Source organism: Misgurnus anguillicaudatus, chromosome 20, assembly GCF_027580225.2.
Source record: "Misgurnus anguillicaudatus chromosome 20, ASM2758022v2, whole genome shotgun sequence".
Lineage (NCBI taxonomy): Eukaryota > Metazoa > Chordata > Actinopteri > Cypriniformes > Cobitidae > Misgurnus > Misgurnus anguillicaudatus.
In genome coordinates, this window is record NC_073356.2 from 16,139,974 (window position 1) to 16,165,733 (window position 25,760).

Here is a 25,760-nt window from a genome sequence, read left to right on the forward strand (position 1 = left end):
GGGGACCTCTGCCCTAAGGGGCTTGGTCCGATTCACGATATTAGGTTTCCTTTGGTGTGTAGTGTGTATTAGTACATGGTAATGATATTCAAAAGGTACACACCCCAAAATAAACAATGACGCGAGTATCGTCTTCAACGTAAATCTCTTTTCTTGGACTACAACAAACACACAGATTGTAGGCAACAGTTTACTTCCTGGGATTGGTGATGTAGACAAGACCGACTTTATCATAATTCCTCCCGCTTCAGACTCACAGCCTGTAAATTAACTCCTGTTAGCATGTTAGCATGGCATTGTGAGCAAGTCTTTCAAACATGGTAAAGAGCGTCACATTTCCGGCTGACGGCAGAGGTATTCAGGCCAATCACACTGTACAGATTAGCTGGCCAATCAGACAGGGACACAGTCGATGAGTTTTGTACAAATTTTGTGCAATTTTGTATAAAACGTATGGTATGTGGAAAATAATGTGTTTTTTGAACCATAAACCACGTGAACACATTGTATTATACCAAATACACAAAAATAACGTTGTTTTTTTACAATGAAATAGGTGCACTTTAAATTTTGTAGCATGTTGAAGCGAGCTATTAGCTATCAACTGGTCTCATGAATTGTGGTTGAAAAATAGACATTTTAAGCAACTGAACCAGAAAAATAAAGAGGCAACCACCTTACTGTACTGCATAGCAATATGTTAAAAGCCACACACCTTAGCAAACACCCTGATAACTACACACAGCACCCTATTATGATGGTGTTGAGTTTCCCACCGGCAAGTCACTTTCCCTTTGTTTAGCCATCGAGCAGAACACAATGGCTACCATTAAATGACATTTGCAACAGACGACTAACATTTCACTAAATGGGTCTCTTAACACACATAATGCAATTAAAGCAGAACTTAATATTAATTAGAATGGGTTTATTCTCTGCAGTGGAAAGAAGCAGACTCTATATTATTGATCCCATTAATTAAAAAAAAACAATATACCACCAAGAGCGATGCCGCATTTAATAGCCTTTCCTTTGTTTTCCTGCTAATTCTATTTGCTCGTTGAATAAGCAAGCTTTTTTTCACAACAAAAGCTAAATAAAGCTATTTAGTAGTTTCTGGATAAATATTCCTGTTGTGCATTCCCTCCCTAAAGTCACAGAGAGTCACAGAGAGAGGTTTAAGGCAGCTGTATTTGGTCATAATAGGACTAACAAGCCGGGTGTCTTTGGGAACTTTGATTTATATGCAAAGTGTGAAGCTTGTCGTGTCTGAACAATCGACTGCTTTTACTTTTCTTGATCAATGGCCTGCCACTCTTTTACCCGAGAGCATGAGTCATTCGGTGTACAGAAGAGGTTTACCCAAAGGTGGCCAGATTGACACAATAGGGTGCACCACAAAATATGAACAGCAGATTTTGTGCTTTATTAACTAGATCTAAACAAGTTTTACATAAATGTGAGTAGTGCTTACCCATGCAAAAGTCATCACATGATGGTAGGATGTGTGCCAGGGCTATGGTGGTGTTATCATGTTATTTTTCACTATTTGGTTAATAAGATGTTCTGGGTGATTGTTCAGTGACCCACCACATTCCTCCTTTAGCAGGCTGCATGATGGGAAGTATTTTTATGGCTGTTGCATAAATTGTATGAGACAAGTTATGAACCAAACTTCAGTTTTTAGTGTTTTTTTTTCAAATAACCTAACCCTATGAGGAACTATACTATATAGTTACTGTAAATCAGTTCATTGGAATGTTGGAAAGAATTGTTGGGGAAAAAGCCAATCATCAATTGTTCAAATGTTGGTATAGTCGACAATGCCAGATTTGTGTTTGTGTGCTTGTGTGTGTGTGTGTGTCTTATTGAAACAGCAAAACCTTTGTAATAAAACGCTTCTGCCATCTATTGGTCCTTCAACTGTGTCATGCAGATAGCTGAAATTGAAACCATCGCTGTCATAAATCTAAAAATTACAATAGCTAGACATACTTTCAGAGATACCTTTACAGTTTTGCAGATAACTGCTGACTACTAAAATAAAAGTTAGACTTGAGATGGAACTTCTTTGGAGGTAACGTTAGCCATTTCCTGAGATTAGGTATTGCATATGGTGTGTGTATGTGGTATGGGGGTAGGTTTAGGTGGATGTTGACAGGGAAATACCTCCGCTGTGGTTTGAGTCTCTCTACAGTCCCTGTCTTTGTGGTGGCTCCAGATCAAGAGAGGTAAAAGAAACACACGGCCCCTGACAGAATGAAAAGTCTGCTTGTTCAGGAACTACTCAGCTTGTCAGCTCATATAACTATGGAGTTAGTAGAAATATTGGAGGAAATGTCACTCCCACAACAGAACCAAAAGGATTTTGTCACAACTATGATGTGTTTGTGGTTAGAGACCACCAAAGCCTTTTCAAAAAGTGATACAAAAAAGTTTCCTAATATGACAACTTCAAAGCCTGAATTTAACAACACAGTCACATTTTTTTAAAGCAACACTAAAGAGTTTTTTTTTTACCTTAAAATAACGTTTCCAAAAAAGTTTCAGTCGTTCATCCATTCGAAACAGGGTGAACGGCACTTTTACATTCGCTTTGCAGCCCTCTATCGGCCAAAACCTCACTAAAGAGGTTTCCAACCGTCGGGTCACGATCCTGTAGTTCGAGTTACGAAAATTAACCATGGTTTTACTACAGTTAAAACCAAAAAAACATGGTTACTGTAGTAAAACCATGGTAACCACAAAAACCATAGTTAGACCATGGTTAGTATAGTAAAACCATGGTTTTGCTGATAGTAATCAATGCACCAAAAAAACATGGTTACTACACTTTTACCACAATGAAACCATGGTTAATTTTCGTAAGGGGAAAACTACAAAAACTTGCTTTACGGCAGGCTTACAATCCAATCAGAGCCAGCTTTGCTGCAGTAGGCTAAATTATTTACAACAGTGGTAATGGACAATTCCGCTTCCAACCTGTAGGGGGAGCAAAGAGCAAAAACTCTTTAGTGTTGCTGTAAAGACCTGCCTAGTTTGTGATATAAAATGCAATTTAAATGTTCCATTGAATTCCATAAAATTTTGTTTAAGTTTAAAGAACATAATTTAATAATTAGAGAAATAAAACAGAAGAGGAAAAATAACTAGTATTATAACTGGAAAATTGTCTACTCTGAACAGAATGTCAATTTCAAAGCTATACGTAAATACGAAAATATCATATTTTAAATTCAGATTTTTATTTATTAAAACTTTAAATAGTTATTCAAACTCAAAATGTATAAGTAATAAATGTATTCCTATTAAACTTTGTGTCATTTTTTATTGCAAGTATAAAACAAGAATATTGATACTAAACAATCTTGGTTGACATAAATACAATAAGTAAGGCAACCATTTGAAAACAAAGAAAAAAAATACAAAAACTTGAAACTTTTTGATTATTAATCTTTGTTAGTGTTTTAAAATAATTAAGGTCACAAAGAAAATTGTTTAATTTGGGAACTGTTGAGGAAAATGTACATTTATGAATATAATATTTTGCCAATAAAATACATACACTTCCTATACATTTTATATTTGTTTTTTACAATTAGAAAAATAACAGAAAATATCACACATAGTTAAATCAATTATCAATGTGTAAGTTTGTGTTCTTTTTGATGCACTTCAGTTCGCTGATTGATTCTGTTTTATCATTTACAACGAATTTAACTTTGCTGTATATTATGGAATCTTCTTAGAAAGTTTATAGGTAAGCAATTTTACAATTATTGTCTATTTATCTACAAAATGGGCATTTATAGACCCTTTTACTGTTTGTACACAATGATGACGTGGCAGCGTATGCGCGCTCAGTTTGGCAACGGAAGTATGGCAAGAATTAGCAGTAAAGCAACACAGAGAAAGTTATTTTAAAAAGTTAACTTTATCAACTTTTTCAACACAGCTACCAGATCTGTGTAGTGGAGTGGATAGAAGACGTTAGCAGATGGACAAAAATAAAGTTGCCAGATACGTTTATTATAATATTATATTATATTAGTGCAACCAAACGCAACAACCAGACATTTTGGTGCTGGGAAACAGTTTTAATAAACTTTCTGAGTTGCTAACACGTTAGAACCAATGGCTGTTGCCCAAATGCGCGCGCAGGCTATTTGATCACGTGAGCTGTAAAAAATAACTTATATTGACTATATATTTACTTATATTATATTACTTATATAGTTCTTCTATACTCTTTGGCTGTAAAAGGGTCTATAAAGCTATGAACAAGACTCACTGGAAGATTCAGCTTTGTCGATCGCATGTCGCCCACTGGTGGACGAAAATCTTTGTCTCATAAAGAAACAGTGATGAGTTGGTCGGCTCTTTAAGATCAGACCGGCGGGCACATACTGTACAAACACTGTAAAGCTCCAGAGATCAGCAGTAATGGGTACTCTACTGGCTCGGGTTATCATCTGTTTTTGGATAACTTTACCCTTCTGTGTTACAGAAAAAGTTCGGGAGCGAAAGTCCCGGCAGTCTGACCAGGTGAGATGAATTCAAATATGTTTTAAAGGTATGAAAAGCAAAGCTCATAACTGATTTAAAAAAACGATCTGACACAATCTGGCATTTATAAAGTGTGTTTCAGTTTCACGTGGGTTAAAGAAGAGGCTTTCTTCTATTTCTGGAGTTTGGAAGGTGCATTGTTTTGTTTTGTTTTAATTTAATTTTGATTTAAAAAGAGAAAAGTTTACTTAGAAAAAAAGGTTAATCAAGAAAAAAAGTCTAATTTATACACAAAAGAGGTTCATAATAAAGTACGACATTTTAGATTATTGTTTGCATTTTGACTTGTAAAAGTTTTGTTTAACTTAAGGAGCCCGTTAAACTGTTTATGGTGTAACAGTGGCAGTGTTCTGATCTCTTAAGAACGAATCGTTAACGTTTGATTCGTTGTAATGATTCAGTCGAATTGATTCGCAGCTTGGTTTCAAAGCAGCATCTGGCACACATTTAGCTTATCGGTAATCGAATTGCTAGCCATACGTTCCTCATTTTGTCTTGCTTTTTAAGGTAAGTTTTCTATATGTACACTTATTCTAACTTCTGTTGACACTGACTGTTTAATAAATCGGCCTTTATTCAATCGGTTCATTGAAACTGAGTGAAAATTATTTAGACTTCTATGCCCAAGTCAACCAAAAGAAAGTGCTGCTGATATATTAATACTGATAAAACTCCAAGTATGTTGAATACTGTACAGTAATTTTCATCCCTTTTTAAAAATCAGTAGCTGCTGGTTTAAGCTGGTCATCTCAGCCTGGCAAAGCTGGTGGGTCAGCTGGTCTTCCAGCCTCACAAGTCCAGCTAGACCAGCTTAAAAAGTGACCAAAACACAACTAGACCAGCTTAAAAAGTAGGGATGCTTTGATTGATCTTCTGAAAACGGCATTAAAGGTGCAGTGTGTATTTTTTTAGAAGGATCTCTTGACAGAAATACAAAATAATATACAAAACTATATTATAAGGGGTGTATAAAGACCTTACATAATGAACCGTTATGTGTTTATTAAAGGCAGGGTAGGCAGGAATTATCTAAAAAACTTTTTTACAAGTTTGTCTAAACTGTCTTTATATACAAATGCATAATTAAAATGTAAGTACTCTAAAAAAGAGAGTATAAAACTCGAGTGTCTGTAGACCTCTCACGACTGTGTTAAACACAGTTAATTATTTCCATCCGGGACGAAACATATGATTAGCTTGCTCAAATATCACTCTCTCTCGCGACCATGGCTCCACCCGTTGCTATGGGATCTGCCCAGACATGCGCACACCCGATTGATTTGAACGTGCACGAGGCAATAGGAAGAGCAATAGTACAGCAGAGAAATAGCACTAACAACTCACAGAAACTGCATTCACATCTTACAGTACCTGCATATCCAGTCAGCGAAGGCAAAAAAGGAATAAATGAAGCAATCAAACGAGAGGAAATATCGCGTGGCTTTTCCTCGAGTCGATGATGCGGTAGCGGTATTGTCTGCGGAGTGTAGTCCTCGTCAGAGTCAACAATGCTTTCATCACAGAAACTCTTCCATGCAAAACACTGGCTGAGTGAGTACTAAAAGCCATCCGTTTATAAAAGCCATCTGTTTATATTCCTAGTGATAAAGTTAGGTGTATTATTACATGTGATTGTGACTTGATGTTATTACATGCACCGCGCTCCTTCCTCTCCGCTTGTCTGAGGTAATTCGCGCGTTCATGTGTTTTGGGGGCGTGGCTTAAGAAGAAACCCAGAAGGGAGGGGGTGGAGTGAATGGAAAAGTTAGCTGTGTTTAAAACAGTGCCGAGAGGTATACAGACACTCGATTTTTATACTCTCTTTTTCAGAGTACTTACATTTTACTTATGTATTGATATATAAAGACAGTTTAAACAAATTTGTAAAAAAGTTTTTTTAGATAATTCCTGCCTATTCTGCCTTTAACTTAGAACGAGACCTTTTTATCTACATACACCGAGGGTCCCCTTACATGGAAGTCGCCATTTTGTGCCGCCATTTTCCTTCAGAAGCCCTTAACGGACACATTTTTTACCAAGTTGTCTACGACGATGACATGTTTGTCCAGTGGCGGCCACCGTAGCTTCTCTATGTGTTTCAAAAGCGAGGGGTGGGCAGTGGACTGAGCCATTGGTTGCAATTCGCAACTTCACCACTAGATGCAGCTAAAATGTACACACTGCATCTTTAAATGACTCGATCGGTACTCGCTAAATTTGCCGATCTCATGAACCGATCTTGGTATCGATGTATATTTAATTAATACAGTAAAGACTGTGAAGTGTTTTATTTTCATTACTTTTAACAGACATAAGCCTTTTTAAAGAGATATTAAATGTATCTTGCAGAAGAAATATTTGTTGTGCTTATTTTTTGGATTCTCTATTAAATTGCATATCTGCTTGAAGAATTGGTATCGGCTTGGACAACTAAAACCAAGCTGGGAGACCAGCTTATGCTGGTCTTAGCTGGATGTTTCAGTGGGGATATCATTCAGTTCAGTAAGGCAGACTATGGGAAAGTTTTTACAAGTGAGTAATAACCAAACAATTCATCTCCACATGTTTCTTAGGTAAACCACAGCACCAAACCTCATTTTGTTTTTTACGTCCAACTGACATGTACACATATGGGTATGAGTTTTTAAAACTATTAGATGAGCTTGATCTGTGAATAAAGGAGAACTATCATGATAGAAAAACCCCAAAACGGCTTCAGGATGCAAACCCAAAAATTCTGACCCTATTCTAATTTGCATATTGGATTGTTTCTTTTTTATGTTGTATTTTTTTAAATACAGCAATATTTTTATTCATGTATCAATAAAAAAAGAGATTCTGTCTATGACTGCCCAAATTAAAAAAGAGCTAAAACCAGCATAAGTTGGTTTTGCTGGTCTCCCAGCTTGGTTCTAGCTCGTGTAGCAAGCTGGTTTAGCTGTGTTTTGGTAACTTTTGAAGCTGAACTTAGCTGGTCACAGCTAAAACCGGCTGCCAGTTTATGCTGGTCTTAGCTGGATTTTTCAGTAGGGTGTGGTCAGGGGATTTTCAAACAAATGTGTTTGTCTGACAGAACAATGTCACGATCCCCTCTCACCCACCGCAGCCTATTCATCAAAGTGAATTGCAATTTCTTTAAAAATGCAAAAAAGCCTGTCAACTGGTTCTTGGTGTAGTCATTTTCATTTATTGTTGTTTTTGTCATCAGTATCAAACATGCCTTCAGGGGCCATCTGGAGTGCAGGGCAGAGATGGTAATCCAGGGGTAAATGGCATTCCAGGCACCCCAGGAATCCCTGGAAGAGATGGACTTAAAGGAGAGAAAGGAGAGTGTGTGACAGAGAAGTTTGAGGAACCCTGGAAACCCAACTTCAAACAGTGTGCTTGGAACGCTCTCAACTATGGTATTGATCTTGGCAAAATAGCTGTAAGTATTACACATTTTTGTATGTGCTATCCATATGTTAGTGTATGACAAGTGTGATGGCCTTTAAAGGAAAACACCACCATTTTTCAATAGTTTACTATGTTCTTACCTCAACTTAGAGAAATTAATACATACCTATCTTTTCCAATGCGAGCACTTCATCTTTGCACAGCGCATTGTGAATGTGTTAGCATTTAGCCTAGCCCCATTCATTCCTTGGGATCCAAACAGGGATGAATTTAGAAGCCACCAACAATTCCATGTTTTCCCTATTTAAAGACTGATACATGAGTAGTTACACGAGTAAGTATGGTGGCACAAAATACAACGTGGCGATTTAAAAAAAAATAAGTGTGAGTAATGATGTTACTGTGCCAGAAGTCGGAAGTGTTGCAAACTTAGGGCTCTTCCGCCATACAGTATAGTTCTCATTTTTTATCCACTTAAAAAATCGCCACGTTTTATTTTGTACTACACGCCATGTGTAGTTTGATATAGGAGGGTTTTAAAAAAACTCCTTTTGTGAATCAATGGAAATATACCATCATACAGATAAGGCTGCCTAATGGTAATAACATCTGAATTTTCAGTTTTAGGTGAACTCACTTTTTAGAAAGTCTATAAACACAACTGGGCTACACTGAATTACTTAATGATTATGTAGTAGTTTGGTTTTCTGAGTGAAGTATTTAGACTTTCCTTCATTGGCTCATGAATTCATTGACATGATACTTGTGTGGCAGGCGTGCACGTTCACTAAGAAGCGTTCAGACAGTGCCCTGCGTGTGCTGTTCAGCGGATCTCTCAGGCTCAAATGTAAAACGGCCTGCTGTCAGCGCTGGTACTTCACTTTTAATGGGGCAGAGTGCGCTGGACCGTTACCCATAGAGTCCATCATTTATCTGGACCAGGGCAGCCCTGAGCTGAACTCCACCATAAACATCCACAGAACATCCACAGGTACCATTTCTAAACTAGATGTTATAATAGACTATATAGTATTCATTTACATCACATATTGTTATATACTGTATTCTAACATATCTATAGTATTAATCTGTAATTTGCAATTTAGCCTTTGCAATAATTGTACAGGAATGAACAAAAAGTCATAAAAACACATAACCTACACAAAAAAATGGTGAACATATGTATCTACTCCAGCTGTCACTTTAAAAAGGTCTCAAATGTACAATTAGGTACAGATACTGTAGTAATACATTTGTTACCAATATGTACCTCTGAGGTATTAAAGAGCCTGTAAAATGCAAATTTTAAGCGTCCTATCACGGTTTACAAGTCCCGGACAACAGGTTTAAATGCATGCAAGGTCAAAAAACACTAATATACATTTAAAATGACCCCATTTCTCAGAGATCCCCGAACGATTCGTGTGAAGCCGTACAACGACTCAGTCCGGAGTACAACCCCACCTTTCAGTAGATTACTCTGCTCTGATTGGTCAACTGACAGAGTCTCTGCACAGACCACAGATCAGTGGCACAGACCAACAATAGTGCAACATGTATTGACCTAGTGCTAACATGATTTACTGAGAAGACATTATCAACATCAATACACAACATTCATCATTATTCCAAGCAATAAAAACAACGACAGAAACTAAAGTTTTTACACTTATTTAAGCATTTATGTAAGCTAACTGGGTCGTAGCAAACCCGTAAGTGAGCATGCGTTAGCCGCTTGCTAACATGACTTGCTGACAGTATATTAAGAGTTTAAACACCGACATCAATACACATCATTCATCATCAGTACAAGTTATAAAAACGACAACAGACATTAACATTTTACACTCATTTAAGCAAGTATGTAGCTATAATCATACTAACAGGTTGTGGTTAGGAGACGCATGTTGTTCCAAATAAAGTGGGTACTGAACCATCTTTCATTGCCAACGTCTAGTAAATCCCTCTGTGAAAAAGGAATTTTAACCACTTATTCTTCACAGCCAAACGCTTAGTATATTCCTCCTTGAAAAAGTAATTTTAACCACATATTCTTCCTATATCTTCATCATTTGGTAGTGAAAACACAACTGAAAACACAGCGTGATATGATGTTTACACACTAACTATCTGTGGGCAGGTCATAGTTTTAATTTGTTGCCGAGTCCAACGATACCAAACATGCCAGGTTTCGCCTTATGGTTAGCCCTGCACAGCAAAATAGCGCTTAAAAAACATGCACGAATAACTCCGCGAGGGTTATTCCGATCGACTCGAAAAGACCATAGGAAGAACAAGACAATACCTTCTGAACAAAAAGTTCTATTGGTGTTATGTTAAAATTTCCATCAGAAATGGCCGAAAATTGCAAAAAACGAAAAATTACATTAATTTTTTGTGTTTTTTAAATATAAATGGTTATAACTCTGCAAAGAAATGACATTTTTTCACCAAATTTGATACGCTGATGTCTGAGCAGAGTCTGAGGCAATACAAAAAAAAAATGGTATGCCTGCACCACTTGTTGGCCTCATAATTGAACAAAACCTTTGACATTGAGTAAGCCCAATGGTCATACAACTGTTTCTTTACTAAACTAAAGTGAATAGCCGTGATTCTAGCTACATGTAACACAGTCATGACCTGAGGTTGCATGCACGAGTCTGTCATAGCGCCACCTAGTGGTTATTGGGTTTTTTTTCACTTAAAAATACTGCAACCTTACATCTAAAATCATGAGTCATCATGGATTATGTATTTCATGGCTTTGAGTATAATCATTGGTGGATTGCAATTCACTCCCTAGCAACCAATGAGAATACCCTAGCAACCATTTAACAAGAGCTGTATCTCTGTATCAGAACATCGTAGAGACATGGGGTTCGGCTCTTTTGACTTATTAACACTATTTTAACATTTTGTGACCCAAGTTTTGCCACTGCAAGCATCACAAACATTTCCTTCAGTGTTCTGTTTGTCAATGTTCTGTGAGAAGAGAGGAAGACATTTCACTGAATGATAACACCTTTTTTGCTGACAACTTTGAACACATGTGTCTGGTAGCTGCGAATGACTTCACATTAAGGATGTGACATGTTTGTCCTATGGGTGCACGTGTGTTTAAGCATACATAGTCTGTATGAACCGTTTCTGACCACCTCTTTTGTTTTTGTGGATGCTGGATCAGCCTGATCGACGATGTCTGACGTCTTTGACGTGCTTTAATGCTCGAAACCCGGTAAATGCTGCTTGCAGCTTTAATTTTAATTTCTTCCGGGCAAGGCTGTAGGTGGAGATTATTATGCAGCCAATAACTTTATAAATCGTGCACTTTTTGGTTCAACTACTTTGCACATTGTTTACATTGATATACAGCTACATGACATATTGCAATACAGGTCATTTTCGATTTTGGATCTGTGTGGCTCTATAATATAAACAGCCCTAGTGACAGCTGAGGTACAGATTTTGACCATTTTTTCTGAGAATGTAGTTGTGTATGTTAACCTTTTTCCTCATGTTTAAATCTAGTTTGTGCTCCAAATGAATGTATATATTTATCTGCTGTAATAGTGCTTTAACAAGCTTCTTTTATAAACTTAAACTTCAAATGGATGGCTGCATACGTAAATTATACACACTGCAGAAATAAAGTAGTTGTTCATATCTACGGCTTTGTGGCTTACAAAGTATAGTGTACAGCAAAATGTGCTCACATCTTGGAGATGAATTATTGTTATTGCAACTTTTAATAACAGTAGGGGTTAGCATTCAAATATACATTTACATAAATGTATTCACATATGAAATGAACCGTTTATAAAACGGCATACTTTTCTAATCATAAACTTTATCAGCTTTGCGCACTATATATTTAATTTAATGAAAGGAAAGATGCGTGCAATCACAGATGATATCTTTGTCCATTGGATTCCCATGAGTTATCTTAAATGCACTTTTTCTGTTTTCATATCATCTATGCTGCAATTACACAGAGACCAAAGGAATTTAAGGATCCACTGTGGTTTCTCACATCTCAGCATTTATACACTAACAGCTTCATAGCGCTTTACTGTTTAAGACAGTGGTTCTCAAACTCTTTCAGCGGGCGGCCCTCCTTGTGTATGCCGCATTCCTTTGCGGCCCCCCCAAAGAAAATTTATGACAAAAACTGTTCTAAAACTCAGCTTTTAATTAAACAAAACATATTAAATAATACAAAGTAGTGCTGTTGGTTAGTAGCCTTATTTTTTAGGTTTAATTGCACAAAATTCATGATTATTTATTTATTTAAAATGTCAAAACTGGGGTCCCCTGGCACCATCTCGCGGCCCACAGTTTGAGAACCACTGGTTTAAGACATAACACAATGTTTAATGAAGTACAGATTTTACATACAAGTTAACCAAAATTGTTTCCACATCCACATGTGTTTAATGTCTCTTATTGCAATCGAAATTTTGAAAAAGTATCCATTTTAATTTACCATACATTGTGTGTGTTACAGGCTAAAATGTGGTTAGATTTGTATTATTTGATGTTTGATGTGATTGTCACTATAAATACATATGAATAATATTTGATAGTGATGGCAACTTTCCATGTATTGTGTCCATCAGTTGAAGGACTCTGTGAGGGGATTCAGGCTGGTCTGGTGGACGTTGGTATTTGGGTGGGCACGTGTGCAGATTACCCCCGTGGCGACGCATCTACAGGATGGAACTCAGTATCCAGGGTGATCATTGAAGAGCTTCCAAAATGAGCATTTCAATATCATGGCAGTAGATCAATTACAAATAAGTAGACCTTTACAAAAATAATGTTTTTAACACTACAACCAAGTACTGCAAATACCTTGGTAAATGAATTTGGTAATAAAACAGTATTACCATCTCACACAATCACTGTACCATGGTACTCCCACAGAACTTTTTTGTAAGGGGAGTTCAAAAATATCCAGGGGTCTCATTTATAAAACTCTGCGTAGGATCCTTTTTAAAAGTCTACGTACGCACAAAAGCCGAAAATGGCATACGGCAAAAAATATTAAGAATTATTAAACAAAGCAGTGTTCCCTTTATAAATCACAGATCACCTGCAAGTGTGCGTACATGAATCATCCTTAGATCCCACCCTTTCTTCTGTCAAGTTTGTTTTTTATAGATCACAACCTTTGCGTGGAAACTGGCGTACACACGTTTCCAGCCCTGTTTTTTTTGTGTACGCAAGCTTTATAAATGAGGCCCCTGGTCTTTACCTTGTGTGCTCAGACAAGTATATTTTTTATCCATTTGATTTTATATTAATGCAGTAACATACTGTTTACACTTTTGTACCTAGTTTTGTTAAAATATTCCTGATTGTTTTAATACACTTATGTTCAAATGTTTTCCAAAAATTAAACAATTTTAAAGTTATTAAAACAATGAATGTTAATTAAATTATTAAATGGTTTAAAAGCTGATAAAAATGGCAAAATGTCTAAAGGTACCACATCATAAAACAGGGTGTAGATGGAAAAAGCTGTGAAATGAAGTGTGTAGCATGACTAAGGGTTGGAATGTGTGCTGTGGTACTGAAGTACATTTGCAGATGTAGTGCAGAGGAATCAGACGTTAGGAATAAGACCCAAAATGTATTCAGACACATATACTTTATGAATACCTTTGCATTGGATAATATTGAAAATGTGGACTTTTTTAACAATAGATACTGTTGCTAAATACCCCCCCCACACACACACACACACACACAAAAAAAACGTATGTTCGTGAAATATGTTAAATGTGAATAATTAGTTCAATGAACTTTACTTGCTCTAACACTGCTGGATATCTTAAAGGTGCAGTGTGTTATTTCTCTAAATAAGTTTAGGTAACTTGTACGTTTAGATAACATAAAACCGGCAAATTATTGCATGCACATACGGTACAAAGTATGATTATTTATTTAAATTTCAGAATGAGCCGTTTTTATCTACATGCACGGGTCCCCCTACATGTAAGTCACCATTCGCGCCAACATGTCTATGCTCTAAGTGGAGGGGTGAGCTGTGGACTGAGCTGTTGGTTGCAATTCAGTCTCACCGCTATGCCGCTAAAAATCTACATATTGGTCCTTTAAAAGGGACACTCCACTTGAAAATATGCACATTTTCCAGCTCTTTTAAAGTTAAACATTTGATTCTTACCGTTTTGAAATCCATTCAGCTGATTTCCGGGTCTGGCGCTAGCACTTTTAGCATAGATTAGCATAATCCATTGAATCTGATTAGACCATTAGCATCGTGCTAAAAAATAACCAAAGAGTTTCGATATTTTTCTATTTAAAACTTGACTCTTCTGTAGTTACATCCTGTACTAAGACCAACGGAAAAATAAAAGTTGCGATTTTCTAGGCCGATATGGCTAGAAACTATACTATACCCATTCTGGCGTAATAATCAAGGTATAATGCAGGTATATTGGCATATTTTCAAAAAAAGTGGAGTGTCCCTTTAAAAGTAACAGACATCATATCCATTAAATCTAACACCAACACCAGTTATGTTAAAGTCATTAAAATGTTTTAGAAAAATAGAGTTAGTTGTGAGAACCAAAGTTTGACACTTAGTTTGTTCCTAATGCAATGTATGTGTAACATAAATGTCCGGGTATGGGACCATCCATATATCTTTAATAATACAATTTGCGCAGTTTATAAATGAAACCCGATTCATGTGTCTGTTACATATATATACTTTAATTAGATGTGTAAAAAATGCCTTATACATATACAAGCTCCTCTTTGTGCGTTACTCACAATAGCACACACTTTACATACAATACATTTGTTGGACTCCTATCACAGTTCTTCATTCGCTCATAATATTCCTCTTATTCTGATGTCATCCACAAACATCTGGTTAAAATATGCCAGTCCTCCAGTAAGGTATCAGTTTCTCTCAGGCCTGTGTGCTATTACCCTTAAGCATTACATCATTTCCTGAGCATGCCCAGTCAGTCTTGTCCTGGGCTGGGCTAACCAGCCAGTGAAGATTTGCTGAAAGGGTTCATTCGCTCCTCAAATAAAGCAGCAATTTAAAAAAAGACAAACATCGACTATTTTGGTTGGATTGGTGTCTGATGGCTTGAATCCAGTTTTCCATGACACATTCCTCGCATCGACCTGACAACTTAAAATTGTGGGGTTTGTACAAATCACTTTTGTTGTACTCCGAGAGAAAATTTCATGGATGTCTTATATTATTTTATGATTACACCGAATCAGTCTCTTAATACACGCAAACATCAACAATACATCATTAACCTCAATCTTATATACATGAACCTCATCTTCTTCTAACACGCTTAATCTGCACATTGAGTAAAGAGATAAACAGAAAATGATTCATATTCCTGTTATTCTTCAGCACACTTACATATGTCCTGCCATTTTTTGTTTTGGTCCATTATTGTGTGTGTGTGTGTGTGTGTGTGTGTGTGTGTCCTGAATGTTTAGGGGTACTCGCCCAACAGCAAGCGTGACACATTTTCAAAGACCAGGAAGGTGATGCAGCATGCCGGAATGACACGCACCAAGTTGGGGACCATCCCTTTGTAAAACCCCTCGACTCCTTCGTTGCTATAGACAGGGAGGGTCATGCACAGAAATACTGAATTAATGTACATTTCAAACAGATGAATCAAAATATTCCCGGTAGTTCATTATTTGAACAGCCCAAATATTGTTGTTGTTGTTCTCACTCTCTATTTGTTATGTTGTATTTTTAGAGTAATGTATTTTTTTAATGAATGATTTTTTTTGATGCTCGTCACCATTTGAAGTTTGTTTGTTCGGTGTTGAGATGTAAGTGTATGACACAGCAAAGCAACTACTGAAAATGCACATACTGTACATGCATACAATACAAACTGCTTAAACAGTTACTTGACCAATGTTTTGGTCTCTTTTAGATGGATCACTTACCCAAAAATTTTTGGGTAAACTGTTCCTTTAAGTTAGCAAATTATATATTTTTTATTTAGTCTCCCACTGATACATTTGCAGTATGTGTTTGTATAACAAAATAATGAGAAAGTGACGTTATGATTTGTATTGTTGGTCTAGTCTATGTCTTGCTCTATGACAGCGTGTCGTGTCTGCACCCACCTCCACGTTCTCTTGATCACATCCGCAATCCCGCTGTAGGTATTGTGCTGGTCCTGCAGACGAGCGCGCACAACCTGGTACGGGTACGTCACTGCCACTGCAAATATTTTGGAAACGGCTGCTATGGTAATGTACTCTAATGGAGACTGAATCAGAAAGAGACAAGAAGGAGAAATTGAAACAAAGATCATTATTGGTTCACATAAATGCTGTATTATTGTGAACTAAAGAGCATTTATTTTTATTCTGTGTGAACCCTTTTATATTCTATATAAAGATACAAATGTAAACTTTGCAAGATGATTATAATGGAAAGTATATTTTCATACATCTTCTTTATTGTTCTTTAATCTGTACAGCTTTTCATAGAGTAAAGACATGGGATTATCGTTTTCGATTTATCCATCTCTATATGCCAGATAAACAGGCCAAATAAACATTTTACATTATGGTCAGAAGGAGGTTTTGGCCAAAATAAGTAGTGAAGTGGACCAGACTATGCCAAAAGTCAGAGGTCTGGCACTGAGACAGGGAAGTTTTCCTTTAGTGTCAGTTTTGGGATAAGTAAATTATAGACTGCTAGGAAGAACAATAGCCTTGCTTCACTTCCTCACCAGCAGCGATTCAGATGGCATCTTTTTATATTTATTCTGCTCCCTCTTCAGGCCCTCATAGGTCATGAACTGCAATGCAGCATGGGAAGTCCCAACCAGACCAGGCAAAAAGCCCTGCAGTGGCAAAACAACAAAATAAGCCTCTAAAACACACACGTTTACAAAGCCACAATAACATATTTTCTTAAATAAATAAAAAAAGAGAAACTTCATTGTGTCAAACTAACCCACATTAGACTAGAATTAAACCACGTTTGTGTGTACTACTTTTTGGTTTGTATCTCACAAAGAATATTTCGGTCCGACTTGAATCACAGATTAGGTGCTATATCAACCCTCCAAGTACAATACAATAGTTCCCTCTTGTGGTCATCCGGAGAAACTACAAACTTAAACATACAAAAGATTTGACCATTTAAAGTCAACACGAAACGCTGTTTACAACCCACTTAGATAATAAAAGTAAAAATGTAGCACAGGACTTAAATGTTGCATCAGGAATTGACTGGAGTGTAAAAAGTGGGCATTGGAGACAAGTGGTAGAGAAGAGGGGCAAAAGTAAGGGGCCTGATAAAAGAATACACATTAAAATATTAATCTGAATAATGTGCACAGTCAAATCAGTCATTACATATTTTTGATTTCATGTTGACTTTAATTTTGAGCACACATACTGTACAAGCTTTATTAGATCCGTAAGACTTCTGTTTCTACATTAAGGAAAGAGAAGAAAGGGTTAATTTAAAATCTGTAGATGTACCCTGTATAGTCCCGGGATACCCTCGTGACGGTATATTTTCACGAGGGCGTCCATCATTCCATTGTACTGCTTCCGGGACGGGTCTGCATTGTACTGCAGCACCATCCGGGTCTTTGTCACCCAGACCGGGTTGGTAAAGCAAAGCGCCAGAATGCCTGTAAACATGGAACAGGGGAGTCCAACACAAGGGCACCTTTACAACCAACACTTTGCTAAGTCACTCGGTATTAGTACACCTTGGTCCGAGTCTGTCTGAATAAGAAAATTAATTCTGAGTTTTAAAATAAAGGCCAGGGTTGATACAGCATTAGTAAGTTGGTAGTGTTAGTGTACCTAAAAGTCACATATTCCTCTTTTTGGTAACACTGTTGAAGGCAAAGTGTGTAATTTTTTGACATTTTCTATGATCTCAGTTTAATATGCAGAGGGTGATCTGTAAGCCATTCGTAGGATGACTCCCTGTAAACTCTGTGGCTTTATGATTTGACCAAACCCAGAGATATTAAACGTACTTGTGACTCCTCCTGCATTGTTTGTAGTTTACAGTAAATAAAAATCACATGACTTATTGCGGGAGGGAGTGTTATTACTCTATAAAAATGGTTAACTAGAGTCCTTGATTTTGATTGGTCAATAGCTATGACGGCTGCACCCAACGATTTTGTGTATAACTTAGCAATGTAAACATAATGGGGTGGTTTCCCAGACAGGGATTAGTTTAAGCCACGACTAGGCCTTAGTTTAATAAGGAAATGTGACTAGTTTTAACAAACATGCCTTACTACAAACATTACTGGTGTGCATTTTGAGGCAAAACAAAGGGTACTGATGTATTTAAAGATATGTCAGTGCGAGATGTTTCCAGCGGAAAGATTTTCGAGATTTTGCATCATGAAAGTTGCATTAAAGGTGCAGTGTGTAATTTTTAGAAGGATCTCTAGACAAAAATGCAAGATAATAAACAAAACTATATTATCAGGGGTGTATAAAGACCCTTTCATAATGAACCGTTATGTGTTTATTACCTTAGAACGAGACCTTTTTATCTACGTACACAGAGGGTCCCCTTACATGGAAGTCGCCATTTTGTGCCGCCATTTTTCTACAGAAGCCCTTAACGGACAATTTTTTTTACTAAGTTGTCTCCGACGATGACATGTTTGTCCGGTGGCGGCTACCGTAGCTTCTCTATGCGTTTCAAAAGCGAGGGGTGAGCAGTGGACTGAGCCGTTGGTTGTAATTCGCAACCTCACCACTAGATGCCGCTAAAATTTACACACTGCACCTTTAATACAGATTTTTTTATATTTGTATTTTGTGGTAACCGTTTAATAAAAGCAATAAGGTATTCTAGGCTAGTGCTGTATCGTGAATAAATAACGGTTTGTTTAGTCAAGCTAGCAGTCAGACACCAATAGTACAATATTTAAAAAAAGGCAATAAAACATCCCTTAGCCTTACTTTAAAGAGTAACTAAACCCTAAACCAACTTTTTTAGTTAATAATCTGTTAGAATGGGAATTTATTAGTGCTGTTCATTGATTTGAGTAACTTTTTTGACATTTGGGTATAAAGTGTCTCAATGCTACAATATATGGTGTAAAAATGTCTGAGTGCTGCCCTCTTTAGGTTGAACGGTGGCTACTGCAGTTGAATTTTCCTGTTGGATGTTGCGGTACCGCGTGATGTAATCGGTGCGACCCTACGTAAGCAGGTTCAAGCTCACCACACCCTTGGTACGAGCTCAGTTCGTCCCCTCTATCTCTGTTGGGGTCTGCCCACTTTTCTTGGATTTTTCAAATATTGCCAATGGGTGGAGTCAGGCTCTGACCAGAGGTTTAGTTACTCTTTAAAGCTGGGACCTGAATCGCATCATAACCAATAATCAATCATCATACCAACCAATCAGAACACCTGAAACAATTTTGTTATTTTGAAAATCTGTTTGGTGGTGGTGCTGCTGTTGCCGCATACATTACACACTTCACCTTTAACCAAGGTCTTTATGAAAACATTCAAGTCCAAAGCATTTCGTAGCAGTTTCATATAATACCTTTTGTTCCCTAAATGCTCCATGCTGTGCAAATCTTTAGTTTTTCACTTCCTCCGCAGTTTTCACATTTGTTATTTCTTCCCTATTTTGCAGATTTTAAGAGCAAACAGTCTTCGAAGCTTCTTACATTCCATGTGATCCAGTTTCATAGTAAGCTATAGATTAGGCTGTGTTTAGTTTGATAATCTCACAGGTGGCTCTTTTCTCATACTAACCTGCCTGCGCCGCAGACACCAGGTGCTCGCCAGCGCTCAGCTCTGTTTGCCGCCCCTCCTGCTTGTATGCTTTAATAGCATTATAACTGTTGGAAGACAACACACAGCGATATTAATAGGAGTCAAACAACACGTGGATGATCAATGTACAGCTCCATTTATACAAGTGCTATTCAAATACCAGGTGGATTTAAGGAAGGGTTGGGTTACAATAAATGCATTGTTAATTGAAAGCAACTCAACTAAAACATGAGATGTGAAAAAACTGCACACTGTAAAATAAATGGTGGGTATATTAAAGCTCCATTTAAATAAACATCCATGTAAACCATTGCCAGGCAAATCCTTTTTAGGTTTTGTTGTTATACTTCCCACAACCTTAAAGGGGACATTTCACAAGAATTTTTCAAGATGTCAAATAAATCTCTGCTGTCCCCAGAGTGCGTATGTGAAGTTTTAGCTTAAAATATTATATAGATAATTTATAATAACATGTTAAAATTGCCACTTTGTAGGTGTGCACAAAAATGTGCCGTTTTTGTGTGTCCTTTTAAATGCAAATGAGCTGATCTCTGCACTAAATGGCAGTTCTGTGGTTGGATAGTGCAGATTAAGGGGGCGGTATTATCCCCTTCTGACATCACAAAGGGAGCCAAATTTCAATTACCTATTTTTTCACATGCTTGCAGAGAATGGTTTACCAAAACTCAGTTACTGGGTTGATCTTTTTCACATTTTCTAAGTTGATAGAAGCACTGGGGATCCAATTATAGCACTTAAACATGAAAAAAGTCTGATTTTCATGATATATCCCCTTTAAAACAACAAATGTCCATGGTTTTATTTCAATAATTATTAAAAACTAAAGAGTTATTTAATAGAGATGATCTTTAAACTATTAAATATTAAGAGAAAAGATATCACCCAAATATATTATTTATTTGATATCACCGCCTGGCTATCACTTGTTTTTGAAGGACAAAATAAAGCACACATCACGCTATTTATATTTAGGTATGCAGTCCTCATAGTGTTCTCGCAAATGCACTGTCAGGAATACAGCTCAGAAACTAGGTCAGATAACTTCACGTATTATTCATATCTCATTCAGTATCAACTGACACAGCACTGTTTGGTGTTTCTTTTTTTGGCTTGCGATCTATTTCTTTTTAAGAAAGTGCTGCTAAACATGAATGACAAAACAATGTCATTAATGCATTAGATCCAATGAAAGTATGTTTAAACAGGAAATTCCATTCTGTACTTCCCTTTTAAGGCAACTTTAACCACTTACAAGAGGAAGTACAAGCCCCATGATGCACCAGCCCCCCATATGTTGGGGGTGACGCCCTGATAGAGGCCTCTGATCCCTTCCAGCTTCCAGATGGTCTTCATGCAGTGCATCATGCCATCGTACTGGGGTCGCATTTTCAGACCATCACTAACTGAAAGAGTAAGAAACATTGGGGAGGATAATAAAATACACTCACTCCCGTTTGATCCACAATAACTTATCAAAGAAACTGTGTTGCTCCTAAATTGTATATATTTTTGTTTCTGTGTGTGCGCGAGTAAAATGTTTACTTGCACAGGAGTTTTGGGCATGATTGCAAGATTTCAAAAAATACTGTCTAGGTAAGTTGCTTTCTAGGTTTTCACACGCATCGTAAGCGCTACACGCACTTACCAGCAAACCTTATTTTGACCAGATCCAGAGGATGTAGCACCAAAGTTGAAATAACACCTCCACTCAATCCAGCAGCAAGATTTTCATATCTGATGTGTTTAAAGATTCGCGTGAAGCTTGCTGTTATGGAGACAGATGAGCTCGTGGAGTCTGACGCGACTGCAGCGTCTCTGTGTCTAGAAACGGCGACACTCATGTTTGTTTGTTTACGGCTACACGGACACCCTGCGACATGTAAGCAGTAAAATAAACTTCACGGACGGCGACAGAAACACGCTAACACTTTAATCAAAAAATGAAACGGTCAGGTATCTGATAATCCTGTGAAATTCGATAATCGTTGTTTTGCCATTGTATCGCCTCTGACCTCCAGTGTTCTATCTACAACAGTGCTGCTGAAGAAGGTAAACAGAACGTGTCGACGTCAGTGGGCGGGGAAACCTTTCATCAAATCGCCATAACATAGGTCGTGACGTCATCCAGCGATCCTGGTTCCTCACATGCTCTACAGATCTATAAATGTGGCCCTGCCTTAATATCATAATAATACACATATGTACAGGCCTATATTTGTCTAATAAAATACAATAAAAACAACTAACTAACTATTGTTCGTTATACAACAATGTTTTAATAAAATTATACAATATGGATGAGTTTCCCAGGTAGTTGATGAAAAGGCAACACTATTTAAATAGCATTAGAAAAAAACACCACATGGACAAAAAGCCAAAAGTAATCTGACCAGGGGTTACTTTTACTGACAAGACCAAGGACCCCGGAATATGATGAATCTTTTGTGAAGGACCCCTCTACCTAAAATAAATATAAATATTTTTTCATGTAACAAAAATAGAAGTAGTGTGTGTTTAAATATACATAATTATACAAAGCACACACACATATATTATGCAAAAATTAACTTTTATTTTTTATTTTAAATTCAAACTTTTGTACTGCAGCAACCTTTACAATAAATCTTGTTTTATAGCAACTTTACAGGGAATACTGACTTACAAATCTCAATGTGAGACAAATGGGACTGTACTGTAATAAATAAAACACACTAAATAGATACAAAGCAAATGTAAATGATTATGGAATGTATGTAGCAAGAAATTAGAGATAAACCCCTAATAAATACAATTTTTAAAAATAAATAATAAAACATTAAAATATATTTTTTGTTTTTTTCCCCTTATATTTTCTTGGGATCCCAGGCCTAGAACCTCATGGAAGCACCCTGGCGGTCCCTGGACCCCAGTTTAAAAATCCCTGATCTAAACCAGGGTTTTTAAACTTTATGATGGCAATAAAATTTGGACCCCCTTCTGAAAATGTATATACATATAAACATTTAGACTGTGTTAAATAAACTCAAGTGATTGAGATTAAGGACACTGTAGTGAGAAAAAGAGAAAAATGTATAAACAATTCTATATGTAGTAAAGTATGTATTTAGTGATAAACAAAAAATAAATACAAACACTTACAGATGTAGTAACAGTAATAAGGTTCAGTAAATTTTCTTTAAAACTTATGAATGTTCTTTTGAAGAAAGATCTCCACGGCCCACAGTTAAAAAAAACTTATATTGACAATGGGTGCCCACATTAGAAAAAATGAGATTTTATTTTGTTACAAGGGCACCTATGGTCTGATTCACGATTTTACATTACCTTTGGTGTAAGTGTGTATTAGTACAGAACAATATGCAAAAGGTACAAACCAAATCGTCTCCAACGTAAATCTCTTTACTTGGACTACAACAAACACATGGATTGTAGGCAACAGTTTACTTCCTGGGATTGGTGATGTAGTAAAGACCAATATTATCATAATGGACTCAGCCTGTAACTCCTGTAAGCATTGCATTGTGACCGAATCTTTCAAACAGGGTAAAGGGCGTCACATTTCCGGCTGATGTCTGAGGTATTCAGGCCAATCAATGAGTTTTGTACAAAATCAGTGCGGTTCAGGAAGAGAGTGAAATCTGGAGTTACAAAATGTATGTGGAAATAATATGTTTTTTCAACCAAATAAGAATATTTGAACCACATTTTATTATAAATACACAAAATAACGTTGTTTTTTTTAGCAATGAAATAGGTACACTTTAACATTTTTGTTCATTACACTAACAATTGGAATTCCGATGTCCAAGTTTGTTTTATTTCATACTTAGATCAGTCACATCTAAATGTCAACTTTGACTTCATATAGGCTATTATACATTTAGTTGTTCACATATTAATAAAATATAAAAGTAATGATTTACAATTTACAATGTTTTAAATCATTAACTAATGTAGTTAATCTCATTATTATTCATTATTGTCACGATTCATCTATTGTTTTGGATGAAATGCCTCTTAAGGAGGTCTATGAACAAATAATAAAGATTGAGATGGCACAATAAAACCAACATCTTTGGGTATACATGTGATTATCACGTCTCTGGGTGCTGACTTGTCACCATATAGTCTACATCCACTGCCTACATCAGAGATGAAAGAAACTCTCCTCTCCTCTCGTCTCCTGTCAATGAATGCGTTCGGGCGCGCGCACTTCCGCCGCCCCGCCCGCGAGAGACCGGAGCGTCTGATCTTTGTCCTACGTAAGATAGTCGCTCCGCCTCGCTATCTTATCGGACCGTTTCTCTTAATGCATCCATTTTTGTGCATTCAAGAAATCTCTTGGAGTTAGCGGCAACCAGGAGGGAATCGAGGTAAAGGTGGCGGAAAGAAGACGCTGATACGCGGAATAAGGGATCGCGGGCCCTGTCATAGGACGATACGCGAAAGCTCTCCATAAGCAGCCATGGGTTAGACTGCATCTACCATGATTGCGAAATAAAAGGCAAGCACTCGTTTTCTCAATACACACATTCGAGCAGATGGCTAATGACAGGCATGGCTGGGATGCCCTCAGATGCCTAAAACTGAAATGTAATGCAAGAACCACCTGGGGTTTTCTTACACTTTAGTAATGTAATTTTATTAGCTATATTATGTTCATTATACTTTATGTCATGTTGTCATGAGGTTATATTTAGTATTGTTAATAGGGATTTAAGATTTACGCATGTATAATATCATGTGGATACAATATTCACCATGCAAATACTGTCTGGGTGTGTTGGAAAGTCAAGTGGTGGAACAGATTCGAAATATTTTGTTATTATAAAACGCATCTTCAACATTACAAGAACAAGTCAGCATCGTTATGCATTTTTCTATTATAAACTAAAGATAGACTACTGTTATTAGTCCATAAATGCGCTTTAACATCGATACACATCATTCCACAATATAAATAAAAATATGCAAGCGATATGATGGATGATCTTCAGCATATGTTCACACTGCTTGTAGTTCATCTCCATTCATTGACCATTTTTCTTTCTTTTAAGCCCCCGCACCTGAAAAATGTCTGCAAGGGGTGGCCCGGCCGCATCCCCTGCGGCTCCCGCCCAACCGGACATGCCGGACCTGAGCCACCTCACCGAGGAGGAGAGGAAGATCATCCTCTCGGTCATGGACCGCCAGAAGAAAGAGGAGGAAAAGGAGCAGTCAATGTTAAAGTAAGCCACCTGATTTAGCAACCTTGTTAGGGAACGAGCAAGCTAATGTCTGGGAAGGCTGTAACAGGGTGTCTAGGGCTGCAGTCTTGTGGATGATGGCTGCGTTTCAACATGCCCGTGTCTCTTTAAAACGCTCCCTGTCATTTTCAGCACGACTGTCTCCTGAAATCGAATACGTCTGCTTACGTGGACTGTCAATATTAGACTATTGTTGACACAAGCACGTCCAAAATACCCGTGTTAACCATGAGAGAGGTCAATGTCAAAGCCTCAGTGGGTTTTATGGCTCGTGCAGCGCGTGGATGTGGTGTTTTCCGCTGCTATCGTGGCAATATTCAGAGTTAGTTACTCCGTGTGTGTTGAGTTAGCCGTGGGCGCCATCTTCGCTAAAAATCCCATCGGCTTTCGTTTACCAGAGATTACTACAGGTTTTAATGCGTGCTGTCGAGCAGGTCATACGTTAAACATTAACGCGACACATAGATGGGCGATATTTGCGCGATCGCGGTTGCCATGGTTTCGTCACTGGTTGTTTTCAGCACCACGGCGCTGTCCACTGATGCTCGTGGTTCAGTTGTGCCTCCTCCTTCAGTCAATGCACGGTTTGTTTTTGTATAAATACGCTTTGTATGCTAAAAGAAATGTGTGTGGTGTGTGTTTGCTTTATGTATTGCGAGGATGTATTGGTTTTTCTTGTGTTGGATAGTTGACATAGCATGTTTCAGCAATGTTCTG

The 25,760-nt window shown here is 37.3% G+C and overlaps 3 protein-coding genes across 28 annotated transcripts in view; 2 read left to right on the forward strand and 1 right to left on the reverse strand.

Moving 5' to 3' along the window:
• The first annotated feature begins 4,336 nt into the window (after positions 1 to 4,336).
• Positions 4,337 to 13,388, forward strand: cthrc1a (collagen triple helix repeat containing 1a). Its single transcript, XM_055220248.2, has 4 exons — positions 4,337 to 4,545; positions 7,775 to 7,993; positions 8,737 to 8,953; positions 12,582 to 13,388. The coding sequence occupies exons 1-4, from the start codon at positions 4,444 to 4,446 to the stop codon at positions 12,722 to 12,724; spliced, it is 681 nt and encodes a 226-aa protein (XP_055076223.1). The 5' UTR covers positions 4,337 to 4,443; the 3' UTR covers positions 12,725 to 13,388.
• A 1,295-nt stretch (positions 13,389 to 14,683) lies between these two features.
• On the reverse strand, positions 14,684 to 21,853 carry slc25a32a (solute carrier family 25 member 32a). The gene is made up of 7 exons (XM_055220246.2): positions 21,443 to 21,853; positions 21,050 to 21,200; positions 19,756 to 19,841; positions 17,488 to 17,642; positions 16,728 to 16,841; positions 16,114 to 16,259; positions 14,684 to 15,585 (listed from the first exon to the last, which is right to left on the reverse strand). Exons 1-7 carry the CDS (start codon positions 21,636 to 21,638, stop codon positions 15,459 to 15,461), a joined length of 975 nt encoding a protein of 324 aa, XP_055076221.1. The 5' UTR covers positions 21,639 to 21,853; the 3' UTR covers positions 14,684 to 15,458.
• A 2,134-nt stretch (positions 21,854 to 23,987) lies between these two features.
• rims2b (regulating synaptic membrane exocytosis 2b) overlaps positions 23,988 to 25,760 on the forward strand; it is a 132,741-nt gene continuing 130,968 nt past the window's right edge. For 4 of the 26 annotated variants that reach the window (XR_012359702.1, XM_073858182.1, XM_073858185.1 and 1 more), the window contains exons 1-2: positions 23,988 to 24,301; positions 24,855 to 25,025. Coding sequence is in view for 25 of the 26 variants with exons in the window: in XM_073858182.1 (XP_073714283.1) it covers positions 24,871 to 25,025 (155 nt within the window). In the remaining variant the exon portion in view is untranslated. The remainder of the gene's footprint in view (positions 24,302 to 24,854; positions 25,026 to 25,760) is intronic. The other 22 variants (XM_073858197.1, XM_073858187.1, XM_073858189.1 and 19 more) reach the window with 9 other exon arrangements.

Bases quoted from the DNA above. Each gene is read 5' to 3' on its own strand.
- cthrc1a (XM_055220248.2), top strand. From the start codon at position 4,444: ATGGGTACTCTACTGGCTCGGGTTATCATCTGTTTTTGGATAACTTTA. The intron at 4,546-7,774 runs GTGAGATGAATT...TTTTGTCATCAG, and splicing joins AGTCCCGGCAGTCTGACCAG to TATCAAACATGCCTTCAGGG. The intron at 7,994-8,736 runs GTAAGTATTACA...CTTGTGTGGCAG, and splicing joins TTGATCTTGGCAAAATAGCT to GCGTGCACGTTCACTAAGAA.
- slc25a32a (XM_055220246.2), bottom strand. From the start codon at position 21,638: ATGAGTGTCGCCGTTTCTAGACACAGAGACGCTGCAGTCGCGTCAGAC. The intron at 21,201-21,442 runs GTAAGTGCGTGT...TTACTCTTTCAG, and splicing joins GGTCAAAATAAGGTTTGCTG to TTAGTGATGGTCTGAAAATG. The intron at 16,842-17,487 runs GTACATCTACAG...TTGCCACTGCAG, and splicing joins GTATCCCGGGACTATACAGG to GGCTTTTTGCCTGGTCTGGT.